This window comes from Caretta caretta, chromosome 4 (genome assembly GCF_965140235.1).
Source record: "Caretta caretta isolate rCarCar2 chromosome 4, rCarCar1.hap1, whole genome shotgun sequence".
In the NCBI taxonomy this organism is placed as follows: Eukaryota; Metazoa; Chordata; order Testudines; family Cheloniidae; genus Caretta; species Caretta caretta.
This window is the reverse complement of record NC_134209.1, coordinates 103214453-103231467: the sequence shown is the minus strand read 5'-3', so window position 1 is coordinate 103231467 and position 17015 is coordinate 103214453. Positions and strand designations below refer to the sequence as shown.

The 17015-nt window shown below is 44.2% G+C and overlaps 2 protein-coding genes across 6 annotated transcripts in view; one reads left to right on the top strand and one right to left on the bottom strand.

Annotated features, from left to right (window-relative positions):
* Positions 1 to 17015, bottom strand: part of CORIN (corin, serine peptidase) — a 331431-nt gene that overhangs the window by 237387 nt on the left and 77029 nt on the right. The window lies entirely within an intron of this gene.
* LOC125635956 (uncharacterized) lies at positions 5237 to 7222 on the top strand. Its single transcript, XM_048848404.2, has 2 exons — positions 5237 to 6110; positions 6699 to 7222. Exons 1-2 carry the CDS (start codon positions 5528 to 5530, stop codon positions 7217 to 7219), a joined length of 1104 nt encoding a protein of 367 aa, XP_048704361.2. The 5' UTR covers positions 5237 to 5527; the 3' UTR covers positions 7220 to 7222.

Sequence of the window (17015 nt, the reverse complement as noted above, 5' to 3'; positions counted from 1 at the left end):
CAAGAATACTGTGGGAGACCGTGTCAAAAGCTTTGCTAAAGTCAAGGAACTACACGTCCACCGCTTTCCCCTCATCCACAGAGCCAGTTATCTTGTTATAAAAGGCAATTAGATTAGTCAGGCGTGACTTGCCCTTGGTGAATCCATGCTGAATGTTCCGGATCACTTTTCTCTCCTCTAAGTGCTTCAGAATTGATTCCTTGAGGACCTGCTCCATGATTTTTACAAGGACTGAGGTTAGGCTGACTGGCCTGTAGTTCCCAGGATCCTCCTTCTTCCCTTTTTTAAAGATGGGCACTACATTAGCCTTTTTCCAGTAGTCCGGGACTTCCCCCGATCACCATGAGTTTTCAAAGATAATGGCCAATGGCTCTGCAATCACATCCGCCAACTCCTTTAGCACTCTCGGATGCAGCGCATCCGGCCCCATGGACTTGTGCTCATCCAGCTTTTCTAAATAGTCCCGAACCACCTCTTTCTCCACAGAGGGCTGGTCACCTTCTCCCCATGCTGTGCTGCCCAGTGCAGTAGTCTGGGAGCTGACCTTGTTCGTGAAGACAGAGGCAAAAAAAGCACTGAGTACATTAGCTTTTTCCACATCCTCTGTCACTAGGTTGTCTCCATCATTCAGTAAGGGGCCCTCACTTTCCTTGACTTTCTTGTTGTTAACATACCTGAAGAAACCCTTCTTGTTACTCTTAACATCCCTTGCTAGCTGCAACTCCAGGTGTAATTTGGCCTTCCTGATTTCACTACTGCATGCCCAAGCAATATTTTTATACTCCTCCCTGGTCATTTGTCCAATCTTCCACTTCTTGTAAGCTTCTTTTTTGTGTTCAAGATCAGCAAGGATTTCACTGTTAAGCCAAGCTGGTCACCTGCCATATTTACTATTCTTTCTACACATCGGGATGGTTTGTCCCTGTAACCTCAATAAAGATTCTTTAAAATACAGCCAGCTCTCCTAGACTCCTTTCCCCCTCATGTTATTCTCCCAGGGGATCCTGCCCATCAGTTCCCTGAGGGAGTCAGTCTGCTTTTCTGAAGTCCAGGGTCCGTATTCTGCTGCTCTCCTTTCTTCCCTGTGTCAGGATCCTTAACTCAACCATCTCATGGTCACTGCCTCCCAAGTTCCCATCCACTTTAGCTTCCCCTACTAATTCTTCCCGGTTTGTGAGCAGCAGGTCAAGAAGAGCTCTGCCCCTAGTTGGTTCCTCCAGCACTTGCACCAGGAAATTGTCCCCTACCCTTTCCAAAAACTTCTTGGATTGTCTGTGCACCGCTGTATTGCTCTCCCAGCAGATTTCAGGGTGATTGAAGTCTCCCATGAGAACCAGGGCCTGCGATCTAGTAACTTCCGTTAGTTGCCGGAAGAAAGCCTCGTCCACGTCATCCCCCTGATCCGGTGGTCTATAGCAGACTCCCACCACGACATCACCCTTGTTGCTCACACTTCTAAACTTAATCCAGAGACACTCAGGTTTTTCTGCAGTTTCATACTTGAGCTCTGAGCACTCACACTGCTCCCTTACATACAGTGCAACTCCCCCACCTTTTCTGCCCTGTCTGTCCTTCCTGAACAGTTTATATCCATCCATGACAGTACTCTAGTCATGTGAGTTATCCTACCAAGTCTCTGTTATTCCAATCACATCATAATTCCTTGATTGTGCCAGGACTTCCAGTTCTCCCTGCTTGTTTCCTGGGCTTCTTGCATTTGTGTATAGGCACTTGAGATAACTCACTGATCATCCCTCTTTCTCAGTATGAGGCAGGAGCCCTGCCCTCTCACGCGCTCCTGCTTCCTCCCAGTATCCCACTTCCCCACTTACCTGAGGGCTTTGGTCTCCTTCCCCTGGTGAACCTAGCACAAAAGCATTAGAGTTATGATAGTACCACTATCCTTTTTGCAAAGGATATAAAACCTATTGCTTCAGATTTGAAACCAATTTCTAACTATTAGAGATTAGGATGAGATTTCAGGAGAGGCAGATTATCCCACCCCTGTCTGCTCCTGGTTTCCTCACAGCTTCCTGTGAATCACTGGGTGTTGGCCACTGTCGGAGACAGGATACTGGATTATGAATCACAAGTCAGATCCAGTAAGGCAATTCCTACGTTTGTTCGTGTCATGTGGTATGCACACCCCATCCTCCTTAGGATTGGGTAGGGGCAGCGATGCCACCGTGGTTACAGTCTATCAAACTGTCCTTAGGCTGAGAGAAGCACAGCCCAGAGGCCGGAGTCAACATGGCAGCCTTTGAGTACAGGGCTGCATGGCCTAGTGCCCAAAGTCTATCCAATTGCCCTCTGGGTCAGGGCTGTGCAGCCTAATGACCAGAGTCTTTGCAGCTGCCCTTGGAGTCAGGGCTGGCGTGGCCTACTGCCCAGAGGGAAGTGGATCACCACCTACGAGTGGGTGGCGGCCGGCTAGGGGGACCTGGGCCCTCCCTCTCCACCAGGTCCCAGTCCAGGGCCCTGTCGGCAACAGGATTGATGGTCATCCAGTCAGTGGCGAATCCTACAACAACACACTTACCTTGTTTGAGTGGTAGATACCACTCCCTCCACCTCCCTGGACCACTTCCTACCACATCTCCTGAGGTAGCAGTCCATACAGCATCAGGGTCTCCAGATTCCCTTGCGGGGGTAAATCCCTGGGAGTCTGACTCCCAGTGATCCACTGGAGATAGCAGTTCACCAGTCTGGTCCCCAAGTTTTCTGGTTTCCCGCAGTCTGTGGCTGTAGCAGCTCCTGGCCTGGAGCCTCCCACAAGCATGTTCTCCCCGTGGTGGTCAGCCTAGAATGAGCTGGGCTCTTTTATACTGAGGCAGCAGTTGGAGCATGGCCAACCCAGTCTGAGGGGTGGGACTTCCACCACCCATAATGTAGAGTGAACTCTCTCTTGTCCAGTGTGGGGTATGCACACCTCATCACAGTTTGATTTATGGTAGTATCCCTGCTCCTCGTCAGAGACTTTGACATGAAGGGTGCAAAATGGCAGAAGGTTTTGTGCCACTCAAGTCAGTAAGAGAGGAGCTTGTTTTAAAAGTGCTGCAGACCACATGCCATCTTGTTTCCTTTTATGGGCTATGACAGAAACATTGTCTAGTAAGACTCATTTCGCACAAAGTGAGCTAGTGTTCTTAGGCCATATCAGACTGCTCTGAGCTCCAACAAGTAGATGCTGTATTATAATCTCTCTTTTGGGACCATGTTTACTGGAGCAGGGTCAACTGTGTTCACCATCCTCCCAGACTGGCATATATTGCAAGGACCATCTAGTCTAGCTTTGCTGATTGAGTACCACATTATTAATCTGTCCTTTTCTGGACACTATTTCAGAGAGCTAGATGCAGCCTGTGGGATCTCTACCCTCATTGATCGTTGAGATATGGATAAGCCTTGAATGTGATCGGAACTACTGCAGCATGCACATACACAAAACTGGCATCCCTAAAATTAATTTGAGATTGAATTGTCACTTCTGTTTCCCTCTTATGTCCCTTATACTATCCAAATTCCACTGATGTTCCATGGAGATGAATGAATACCTTATGCCTGATGGTATCTATTATTTATCTGGTGGTGAAGGTAGAGTTCAGTGAATATTTAACTTTATACTCCAATTATTATAAATCTGTAATTCTCCAAAACCTTTATTGACCTCAGGATGTTCATTTCCATGTTGCCTCTTGACAGGACCATGATCAGCTGATTGTCTAAAAAGGGTATATATGTTTCTCTTCCTGTCTGAAGGTTGCTACTGTGACCAGTAGAACTCTGGTAAAGACTCTGGCTCTGTGGATAGTCCAAATAGGAAAGATTGGTACTGTAAAAGTGTTGCCAGTCATAAGCAAAGTAAAGAGACTGTCTATGGCAACAGTTACCACTGTCCAAGCCACCACCACCCCTGAAACCAGGAGTGGGGCCACAGCTCGTGAGGGGGAATGTGGACAGGAGTAAGGGGGCCGGGACCAGAGGCTAAGGCTTGGTGCGGGAGTGGAGCCGCAGCCAGGATGCAGTGTAGGCTGTCACTCAGGCCCACAGCCAGGTGCAGGTCCACTCCTTGCCTTCCTCCCAGCCTCGGCCCCAGGCCAGGAACAGAGCCGTGTCCAGTGGCCGACACTGGGGGCTGGTGCAGGGCTGGGAGATGTGCTGAGGCTGGGGATAGGGCCAGGCACAAGGCCGGGAGCCAGGGATGCAGCTGGGAGCGGGACCAGGACTGGAGCAGAATGGGGGTGGAGAAAGGCTGCGTGGCACTCCCTTCCTGCCATAGGTCACATATCTTGCTTGGAGAAAAGTTGCGAAGCAGCACCTTGTTAAAATTTGGGGAGCACATCACAAAGGCAGACACTCAGACGACTCAGTTTTTATGTGCAGAGTTGGTGCAGTATCGTTATATGTGAGTAGGTCCTTCAGATACTTGGTATGGGTATGTTCCTTGAAGACTAGAATTATTTTGTATTCATATTTTAGTTCAGGGCTGAGGTTTTATGCCTAATTTTTTTTTTGTTCTTTTATATGTTGTGAGCAGATGATCTGTTAAATCTCATCTTTCCTCAAACTGATCCTGAGATTGGCTGATTTGAGCTGTAATTTGTTCCATACCTTGTATTTCATCTAGCCACAGCCTAATTTTACGAGTCTTTAGTGTGCCATATATGGGGATACATTTCCAAGAAATAAATTATAAGATTCATTTCATACTGTGTTTTTCTGAAGGAGCTGGGGGTCTATTTCCAGCACCACAGAAAGCTGGATTGAGTGTTGAAGGTATTTTTAAAGCTGTTGCATGAGAAATTAAACTTTTTAATTACAAATATGTTTGCTGAAGAAGAGACACAGATACTCAAATGCAATGCCTTACGGATATGTTTCCAATAAATTAAAATGAGGACTGGGTTATATTAATACAATTTAATTATTTAATGTATACATAAGAACATAAGAATGGCCACACTGGGTCAGACCAAAGATCCATCCAGCCCAGTATCCTGTCTACCGACAGTGGCCAATGCCAGGTTCACTCCCTCTGGGGCATCTAACAGAGACTAGGGACACCATTCCTTAACCATCCTGGCTAATAGCCATTAATGGACTTAACTTCCATGAATTTATCCAGTTCTCTTTTAAACCCTGTTATAGTCCTAGCCTTCACAACCTCCTTAGCCCTGGTCTACACTAGGACTTTAGGTCGAATTTAGCAGCGTTAAATCGATTTAAACCTGCACCCGTCCACACAATGAAGCCCTTTATTTCGACTTAAAGGGCTCTTAAAATCAATTTCCTTACTCCACCCCTGACAAGTGGATTAGCGCTTAAATCGACGTTGCCGGCTCGAATTTGGGGTACTGTGGACACAATTCGATGGTATTGGCCTCCGGGAGCTATCCCAGAGTACTCCATTCTGACCGCTCTGGACAGCACTCTCAACTCAGATGCACTGGCCAGGTAGACAGGAAAAGAACCGCGAACTTTTGAATCTCATTTCCTGTTTGGCCAGCGTGGCAAGCTGCAGGTGACCATGCAGAGCTCATCAGCACAGGTGACCATGATGGAGTCCCAGAATCGCAAAAGAGCTCCAGCATGGACCGAACGGGAGGTACGGGATCTGATCGCTGTTTGGGGAGAGGAATCCGTGCTATCAGAACTCCGTTCCAGTTTTCGAAATGCCAAAACCTTTCTGAAAATCTCCCAGGGCATGAAGGACAGAGGCCATAACAGGGATGCGAAGCAGTGCCGCGTGAAACTGAAGGAGCTGAGGCAAGCCTACCAGAAAACCAGAGAGGCGAACAGCCGCTCTGGGTCAGAGCCCCAAACATGCCGCTTCTATGATGAGCTGCATGCCATTTTAGGGGGTTCGGCCACCACTACCCCAGCCGTGTTGTTTGACTCCTTCAATGGAGATGGAGGCAATACGGAAGTAGGTTTTGGGGACGAAGAAGATGATGATGAGGAGGAGGTTGTAGATAGCTCACAGCAAGCAAGCGGAGAAACCGGTTTTCCCGACAGCCAGGAACTGTTTCTCACCCTAGACCTGGGGCCAGTACCCCCCGAACCCACCCAAGGCTGCCTCCTGGACCCAGCAGGCGGAGAAGGGACCTCTGGTGAGTGTACCTTTTAAAATGCTATACATGGTTTAAAAGCAAGCATGTGAAAGGATTACTTTGCCCTGGCATTTGCGGTTCTCCTAGATGTAGTCCTAAAGCCTTTGCAAAAGGTTTCTGGGGAGGGCAGCCTTATTTCGTCCTTCATGGTAGGACACTTTACCACTCCAGGCCAGTAACACGTACTCGGGAATCACTGTAGAACAAAGCATTGCAGTTTATGTTTGCTGGCATTCAACCAGAATCCGTTCTTTATCTCTCTGTGTTATCCTCAGGAGAGTGAGATATAATTCATGGTCACCTGGTTGAAATAGAGTGCTTTTCTTCAGGGGACACTCAGAGGAGCCCATTCCTCCTGGGCTGTTTGCCTGTGGCTAAACAGAAATGTTCCCCGCTGTTAGCCACAGGGAGGGGAGAAGGTTGAGGGGGTAGTCACGCGGTGGGAGGAGGCAAAATGTGACCTTGTAACGAAAGAACATGTGCTATGTATGTAATGTTAACAGCAAGGTTTACCCTGAAAGAGTGTAGCGACTGTTTTATAAAATGTGTCTTTTTAAATACCGCTGTCCCTTTTTTTTTCTCCACCAGCTGCATGTGTTTCAATGATCACAGGATCTTCTCCTTCCCAGAGGCTAGTGAAGCTTAGAAAGAAAAAAAAACGCACTCGCGATGAAATGTTCTCCGAGCTCATGCTGTCCTCCCACACTGACAGAGCACAGACGAATGCGTGGAGGCAAATAATGTCAGAGTGCAGGAAAGCACAAAATGACCAGGAGGAGAGGTGGAGGGCTGAAGAGAGTAAGTGGCGGGCTGAAGACAGGGCTGAAGCTCAAATGTGGCGGCAGCGTGATGAGAGGAGGCAGGATTCAATGCTGAGGCTGCTGCAGGACCAAACCAGTATGCTCCAGTGTATGGTTGAGCTGCAGCAAAGGCAGCTGGAGCACAGACTGCCACTGCTGCCCCTCTGTAACCAACCGCCCTCCTCCCCAAGTTCCATAGTCTCCACACCCAGACGCCCAAGAACGCGGTGGGGGGGCCTCCGGCCAACCAGCCACTCCACCACAGAGGATTGCCCAAAAAAAAGAAGGCTGTCATTCAATAAATTTTAAAGTTGTAAACTTTTAAAGTGCTGTGCTTAAAGTGCTGTGTGGCATTTTCCTTCCCTCCTCCACCACCCCTCCTGGGATACCTTGGTAGTCATCCCCCTATTTGTGTGATGAATGAATAACGAATGCATGACTGTGAAGCAGCAATGACTTTATTGCCTCTGCAAGCAAGGATTAAAGGGAGGAGGGGAGGGTGGTTAGCTTACAGAGAAGTAGAGTGAACCAAGGGGCGGGGGGTTTCATCAAGGAGAAACAAACAGAACTTTCACACCGTAGCCTGGCCAGTCATGAAACTGGTTTTCAAAGCTTCTCTGATCCGTACCGCGCCCTCCTGTGCTCTTCTAACCGCCCTGGTGTCTGGCTGCACGTAACCAGCAGCTAGGCGATTTGCCTCAACCTCCCACCCCGCCATAAACGTCTCCCCCTTACTCTCACAGATATTGTGGAGCACACAGCAAGCAATAATAACAGTGGGAATATTGGTTTCGCTGAGGTCTAAGCGAGTCAGTAAACTGCGCCAGCGCGCCTTTAAACGTCCAAATGCACATTCTACCACCATTCTGCACTTGCTCAGCCTGTAGTTGAACAGCTCCTGACTACTGTCCAGGCTGCCTGTGTACGGCTTCATGAGCCATGGCATTAAGGGGTAGGCTGGGTCCCCAAGGATACATATAGGCATTTCAACATCCCCAAAACGTCCCTTGTGATCCACCAGAGCTTGCTGCACTATCAAAAAGTACCCCTTGCGGTTTATGTACTCGGCGGCTTGGTGCTCCAGTGCCAAGATAGGGATATGGGTTCTGTCTATAGCCCCACCACAGTTAGGGAATCCCATTGCAGCAAAGCCATCCACTATGACCTGCACATTTCCCAGGGTCACTACCCTTGATATCAGCAGATCTTTGATTGCGTGGGCTACTTGCATCACAGCAGCCCCCACAGTAGATTTGCCCACTCCAAATTGATTCCCAACTGACCGGTAGCTGTCTGGCGTTGCAAGCTTCCACAGGGCTATCGCCACTCGCTTCTCAACTGTGAGGGCTGCTCTCATCTTGGTATTCATGCGCTTCAGGGCAGGGGAAAGCAAGTCACAAAGTTCCATGAAAGTGCCCCTACGCATGCAAAAGTTTCGCAGCCACTGGGAATCGTCCCAGACCTGCAACACTATGCGGTCCCACCAGTCTGTGCTCGTTTCCCGAGCCCAGAATCAGCGTTCCACAGCATGAACCTGCCCCATTAGCACCATGATGCATGCATTGTCAGGGCCCATGCTTTAAGAGAAATCTGTGTCCATGTCCTGATCACTCACGGGACCGCGCTGACGTCGCCTCCTCGCCCGGTATCGCATTGCCATGTTCTGGTGCTGCATATACTGCTGGATAATGCGTGTGGTGGTTAATGTGCTCCTAATTGCCAAAGTGAGCTGAGCGGCCTCCATGCTTGCCTTGGTATGGCGTCCGCACAGAAAAAAGGCGCGGAACGATTGTCTGCCCTTGCTTTCACGGGGGGAGGGAGGGAACGGGGGGCTGACAATATGTACCCAGAACCACCCGCGACAATGTTTTAGCCCCATCAGGCATTGGGATCTCAACCCAGAATTCCAATGGGCAGCGGAGACTGCGGGAACTGTGGGATAGCTACCCACAGTGCAACGCTCCGGAAGTCGACGCTTGCCTCGGTACTGTGGAAGCGCTCCGCCGAGTTAATGCACTTAATGCACTTAGAGCATTTTCTGTGGGGACACACACACTTGAATATATAAAACCGATTTCTAAAAAACCGACTTCTATAAATTCGACCTAATTTCGTAGTGTAGACATACCCTTAGGCAAGGAGTTCCACAGGTTGACTGTGTGCTGAGTGAAGAAGAACTTCCTTTTATTTGTTTTAATAATTTCATTTGGTGGCCCCTAGTTCTTATATCATGGGAACAAGTAAATAATTTTTCCTTATTCACTTTCTCCATACCACTCATGATTTTATATACCTCTATCATATCCCCCCTTAGTCTCCTCTTTTCCAAGATAAAAAGTCCTAGCCTCTTTAATCTCTCCTCATATGGGACCCGTTCCAAAACTCTAATCATTTTAGTTGCCCTTTTCTGAACCTTTTCTAATGCCAGTATATCTTTTTTGAGATGAGGGGACCACATCTGTCCGCACTATTCAAGATGTGGGCGTACTATGGATTTATATAAGGGCAATAAGATATTCTCCATTTTATTCTCTATCCCTTTTTCAATGATTCCTACCATCCCATTTGCTTTTTTGACTGCCGCTGCATACTGCGTGGACGTCTTCAGAGAACTATCCACGATGACTTCAAGATCTTTCTCCTGATTAGTTGTAGCTAAATTAGCCCCCATCATATTGTATGTATAGTTGGGGTTATTTTTTCCAATGTGCATTACTTTACATTTATCCACATTAAATTTCATTTGCCATTTTGTTGCCCAATCACTTAGTTTTGTGAGATCTTTTTGAAATTCTTCACAGTCTGCTTTGGTCTTAACTATCTTGAACAGTTTAGTATCATCTGCAAACTTTGCCACTTCACTGTTTACCCCTTTCTCCAGATCATTTATGAATAAGTTGAATGTGTTTTCATATTTTTATAGTCGGAATAACAATGACAAATATTTTGTTAACAACATAAAGATTCACAGTAGAGACATAAAGGCTACAAGTAGGGAAGGAGTGAGCTGTCTAAACAGAGTCTTGTTGGATTCCCAGTTACCAGGGGTTGGTCACCATTTACCAGTAGCCAAGGGTACTTTTTATAATTATGTCTTGGAGGATGTCATGACCTCTCTTTTGGGACGCACCCTTACCACTGTAATTCATGCCATCCTTACCTCCAAACAACTCTAATGTAATGTGCTCTACCTGGGATGGTACCTTAAATCTATTCAGAAACTAAATCTACGGCAGAATGCAGCAGCCTGCTTGGGAACTGGAGCACTGCAAGTACATTCAGCCTGGATGTTGTAATCTGCAATGCCTCCTTTGGATTTTTCAGGAGAAATTTAGGATCCTGGTATTGATCTACAAACTCCTAAATGGCCTGAGGTTCACCAATCATCACCCTCTCTGGGCCATAATTCCACAACTGAATTCTGTAGAAGCACTCAATCTGGAACTCCACTGAACAAAAAAACAAGAGGAGGTTGCTAACAGAAGTTTCTATGAAAGACCTTTTCCTTTGGAACATTCTTCCCACTGGCCCACAATACTGTAGCCCAGATCTGTTGATCTTCAGGGCAAATGTTGTGATGCTGCTGCTGACTTTCTTTTACATACTTTACATTGTACTTCTAGGGTGATATTTTCAAAAGTGCTCAGTGGTGGCCTACTCTCCTCAGAATGAGCCTATGGTAAAACTCTCCTTGACTTCAGCAGGAGTAGAGTTTTCACCAACCCTGATTACTTTTGAAAATCTTACCCTTAATTATCAGAGGCATCTACAGTGTAAAATAATTACCCTTTCAATTGTATAAATATAAATAAAATACAATAAATAAAATAAAAACAAACTGCAATGTCCAATACTTCCCAGGAAGGAGAGGGATTGGAAAAAATAACTTAGTCTCATTCAAGATAGGATTTATTAGATAACATCTCCTTTTATAAGCCATTGTAAATGTAAAATTAAAATCTCACATAACACACTGTTGTTATGTGCACAACAATATGCAAGCATATTTGACAGGTTCACACTAAGGTCCTGATCCTGCAAGCTCATTCATGCAAACTGACCCCTCTGCCCACATGAAGCCCCAATGGAGTCAATGGGGCTCTGTGCAGGCATAGCAATTAAGAGGTTAGCAAACATATTAGTTTGCAAGATTGGGGATTAAATCTCTTGCAAATGTTTTGCAGGATAGGATACGCTGTTCTTTCTATTTTGTCGCCTTATGCTTTAATATAAAGAGAGACGCGCATAACTGTTTTGATCAGTTTCTATAAGGATCATTTACTGTTTAGAATATATCTATATTAATAGCGGATTTCAAACTTAAAATGTGATTATGATGAAAAAAGTGGCAATTGGAAAACAATATTTTCTCACTCGAAAGACCTGTGTGTATTCTGGATCTTATCTATTCACTGACAAAAAACATTTAATATTTATCACTCGTTAGTACCACAGAGCCAATTCAGTTCTGTGGGATAGTGTGTTGGGCTCTCTTCTGGGTCTCATATCAACAACAGGAATTGTTAATTAAAGTTCTATTTGCAGAATATTTATTATTGGTGATGTGCAAGCCAAAGAGAATACAGCTTGGCTTTCAGACTTTGAGGAACTGGCAGTTAGGAAAACCTTCTTTTTACATGTATACTGAGTAGATTTAATCTGGATGTCACTGAGAAACAATAAATATGAAAAATTTTACACAGTCACTTTTCAGAGTAGAGCCACACTTAAATTGTGCAAATAATTTGCAGGCTGGAGGTTTGTAAACCTCGAGGAGTTTGGAGTGAAGTAGTTGAAGTATGAGCATTCAAACAGAAAGTCTTTTTATTTCTTTAATGTCATTTGTCTAAAGAGTAGAGACAGCTTTCCTCAGTCTTGGCTTTTTTAGATCTTTCCATGTTAGTTATGCAGATTACAGCAAACATATATTCCCATAAAATCAGGCCAAGACTGCTTTCAGTACATCTAAGCAGGCCCCCATATTATATGTTATGCATTTATTCAGACATGAAAATTCTAATTATCCCATATCCCAAGACAAAGAATTTTTTATTTTATAAGAAAATAGAACCATTAATTTTTTCGTTTTTATCAATCATCATGACAAAGTTCACGTAAATAGATTTTGTGCTTGGGCTAGTAAATTTTCATGATAATTTTGCAAGGCTCAATTTATTAGATATTCAAGCTTCAGCTGCTATGGCTAATTTATCATCACCTCAAATTTCCTGTTCCCAAATTATTCTTATTTACAATGTATTTACTTTTTATTTTGTTCTTGGACTTCAAAAGTTTTCAGTGAGAAAAGAAAAAAATGTTAGAAACAGCAAGAGATTCAGATTGAAAGACATGACCTGTCTTTGCTGTTTACATGAGAATATTGTACTCTCCAAATACTTCTATGCAACATGACAGTAGTTATGAACCATAAATTGATGTATCAATACTAAGACTTCAGGCTTTGTGACTGATATTCTGGATTCTACCTTGGTACCAGCGCGTATTAACGCCTAGGCCGACAAGGCCTAGGCCTAGGGCGGCAAATTTATAATAGCAGCCAGAGGCTGCTTTCCCCGGCGCCGGTTCGCGCCCTCCCCCCCAACTCCACCCATTCCCCGCCCCCTCGCTGCTCCTATTGGTCCCCTTCCCCAAATCCCCGCCCCGGCTTCGCCTCCTCTCCTTAGCAAGCCTCGTTCCCCCCTCTTCCCCCTCCTTCACGAAGCTGCTTCACGCACAAGCACTGGCAGGGAGCGGAGAGAAGCAGGACCCGGCGGCGCAGTCAGGGGAGGAGGCAGAGGTGGATCAGAGGTGAGCGGGGGAGGAGGGGCAGCAATTATTTCAGGGCCTAGGGGTGGCAAAATCTTTAATCCGCCACTGCTTGGTACATTAATGATGAGTCTATGTCCACATCCTACTTTACTGGATGTGCTATAATCTACAGTGGATCATGCAAAAGCATGAAGTAGACCAAGTCTTATTGTAAGTCACAAATATCCAATTGCCAGAAGCAGACACTAGCTAATAAAGCCAAGGCATACATCTAGTAAACTGGTATAAAGGTCAAAAAAATAAGCATACAACAGGACAACCCTAATCTACCTGGTACTCTAGCACAATAGCCACAAATACTCTTTACTGAAACAAACAGATAATTCATTTTACCTGTGTATTTGAGAGAGAAAGAAAGAATGTGGCAAGTTTGAAAAGGAAATAATACCATTCTCAGCCAATTAATTTACAGTACCACTAGCATTCAGTCCTGCCATTCCTAGGGAGTATTGTGCCACTGTTGGCATATTACTTCATACTTAACCACTTGGCCAGTTGGCAGTTTAATATTTTGTTAATGAGCATCTGTTTAAACTATAAGCCACAAAATGTAAAAATGTACAACATATGCACGAGGAGGAACATTGATTGGCTCAAGGCTGAAACGGACTTCTGTTCTTTACATAAAAATTGGTGTTAAGGTGCTACATCTATAATTCTGAATGCACACAGATGTCATATAAAGGCAGGGAAAACAACAGGTACAAAACCAGCTTTGTTCTAACCGGAAAGTCTCCCACTCAGCAGCACAGCACACTGCCAAAAAGCTGAAGAGTGTAGACACATGAGCAAGTGAAAATGTTACTGTGAGGGGGTGTATGCAATTATGTATTCATAATACTACATATAGTATTCATTCCAATGTACATCTGAGTCTGTTAAATATATTATTCTGAGCATTGTTTCACTACTATATATTTAGGTAGATGATCATCTAGAAACTAAATAAGCACAATAAGGAGCCATGAGTTAGCACAATAATTGTAGTGAATTAAAGTCACAAGCTTAGTTGGAGGGACAATATATGATGGGACTGATAAACTTACTAAAATTTGTGCCTTGAACGTTGGATATTTATTTATTTTGTATACTTCTAATTGCCTACGAGGGGAAAAAGTGAAAGGTTAGTAAGTCTCTTTTTCCTCTTGAACACAAACTGAAATGAAAGAGAAGGTTGTATTATTATTCCAAACTCTCTGTGAAGTTAACTTATTTGTAAAATGGAGGGCTGATACTTGACTGCTTCCTAACGTAGAAGAACAAGACCTTACTCAATAAGAAAAATTATAAGCATCAGTGAGTAGAAGAGGTGAAATGTGACCTCATAGGGCTTGTTTACACTGGCAACGCTAAAGAGCTGCTGCAGCAGCGCTTTAACGTGCCTTGTGCGGTCACGGCCCAGCACCGGGAGAAAGCTCTCCCAGTGCTCTAAAAAAATCACCTCCACGAGGGGCGCAGCTCCCAGCACTGATGCACTGTCTAACTGGCGCTTTCCAATGTTGAAACTTGCTGCGCTCGGGCGGGTGTTTTTTCACCCCCCAGAGCCAGAAAGTTGCAGCGCTGTAAATTACCAGTGTAGACAAGCCCTATAGTCTCCTCGTTCCCACCCCTGTGTACCTTTACTTACGCTAAAGGGTACTTTGATTCAGAAGACTCTTCCTCTCTCTCTCTCTCTCGCTCTCTGAATCAACAGTGCTTCAGATCAGGGAGCCTGCTTCAGCTGAACTGCAGAACATCCCACAAAATCTGATGCACTTAAGAGCTCTCCTCCTCTCCTTCCCCCAGCAACATCAAAGTCTCCCTCCCTCCTTATAATACAGCTGCAACATATTTGTGTTTCAATAAAATGTCAAAATAGTTCGAGGTAAAAACCATTTTGATTTTTATCTTGAAGAAACACTCCGTGTCCTTTAAGATAAACCAACACATGTAAAAGTATTCTTTTTTTTCTATTTACTGTCAATTAGTGGTTTAACAGAATATCACACAGAAGGTTTCTAAATTAAATGAATATACTTTACTGGACCTCTGAATTCTTTACAATTTTCCCTATTGCTATTTTTGTTCTTAGAAAACACGCACATGGACTATGCTTGACCTATGCCAGTGACTTAAATCTATAGAGCACACTCTGTTTCCAAAACAATGAACCAGAAATGTAGCCACATTAACTCAAACTTCTTGACTGAAAAACACATTTCTCCCCTTTCCTTCCAACACAAATGTAACTCAGAGTATTCCTTTACTAAACTGCTTTAAAGGAATTTAATTTCCTTTATTTAAAATACATTTTCAGTCACCTCTTATTTAACAGAGAAGAAACCAAAACCTCTCTCAGTGAAAATCATCTTTTGTTTCAAAACCTCCGACCTATGGGATAAAAGTTAAAACTTGATGATTGTTTTATGTGACCTATCTTCCACTATGTTATAACAAAAATTACATCTAATAGTAACAATTTTATTGTACTTGGTTTATTGCTGTGGCGACAACTAGGGAATGTTTACTACAGACATAGGCCAGTGATATGAATCAACCTAAGGAGAAAACTTAGGAAGTTCCATACAAAAAAAGCAATGTTAAGAGAACACTGAGGTTGCAAAGTTTACAGCAAGGACATCAGAACCATTAAATATATGGAGGCAGTATTTTAGTCAACTACTAAAAGGTGAGGCTGTGGCCAATCTCCAGATATAGAGGACAGAGACAATCTGTATGTCAGATGAGGGCCAATCACCAGAGTAGATGTAAAAATGGCCATCAATCAGTTAAAAATGGAAAAGGCACCAGTTCTGGACAACACTCTGACAGTGGTTCTTAAGGTAGTCTACTGTGGTCTTATAGTCATTTTTATAGGCCTCTTACAAAAGATATGGGAAGAAGTAAAAATACCAAACAAATCGAAATGTGTCATACAGTGAAACTCCAAAGAAAGGAGAACTCAGTCAGTGTAAAAGCTGGACGGGCATTCATATGCTGTCTATTCCAAGTAAGGTATTTACATGTATTATTCTATACAAAATAAAGAGAGTGGTCAATTCAAGGGTTCAGAAGGAGGAATCACATATAGATCAAATGATAATCTTATGTATCATCATAGAACTGTGGATTGAATTGCAATCACTACTTTATTTGAATTGTATAGATTTCCAGAAAGCCTTTGACACAGTGGATGGAGCAGTTTTATGGAAGTTGTTTTGCCACAATGGAATACCTCAGAAATTTTTGAACATCAAGAGCTTTTATGAAAATATGACATGCCACATTACACATAACAGCTAACTGACTAAACCATTCAAGGTTACTATGGGCATCAGGCAAAGATGTCTTTTGTCACCCATATCTTTTTACTGAGAGTCGATTCGGTAATGAGAAAAACCACAGAACCAAGGGGCATACAATGGACTTTCATGCAAAAGTAAGAGGACCTTGACTTTGCAGATGACATCAACTTACTATCCCATACCCAGAGAGACATGCAAGCTAAAATTATCTCTAGGCTTATGCACAATTAGTAGGGTTGAAAATCAACATTGAGAAAACTAAAACCATGAGAATCAACACAAGAAACACCAATAAAACTTTCTGAGACTTACAAAGAAGAGGTCCAATATTTCCCATAGCTTGGCAGCTCTGTAAGTACAACAGATGGAATAGACAAAGACAAAGCCAGAAAAGTGAAAGTCAGACATACCTTTGTAATTCTAAAGCTGAACTGGAGTAACAACAAGCTTGCCCTCCAAACTAAACTTTAAATATTTAACACCATTGTAAAGTTGATCTTACTATATGGCGCTGAAACTTGGAGCCTTATTAAAACCTTACTGTTGAAATTCCAAATTTTCATGAACAACTGCCTTTTAGACAAATCCTCAGTATTTAGGGGGGGAGGGATAGCTCAGTGGTTTGAGCACTGGCCTGCTAAACCCAGGGTTGTGAGTTCAATCCTTGAGGGGGCCAGTTAGGGATCTGGGGCAACTATGGGGGATTGGTCCTGCTTTGAGCAGGGGGTTGGACTAGATAACCTCCTGAGGTCCCTTCCAACCCTGATAGTCTATGATTCCATGATTCATAGGCAGCTGTGGAAAAGTGAAAGCTTTCTTCTTGATAACTGGCTCTGTGGATGAGGGGAAAGCAGTGGACGTGTTGTTCCTTGACTTTAGCAAAGTTTTGACACGGTCAAACCTCCCCCACTGCAACTGGAGACCATTACTCCTTGTTCTGTCATCAGCTACCACTGAGAACAGTCTAGACCCATCCTCTTTGGAACCCCCTT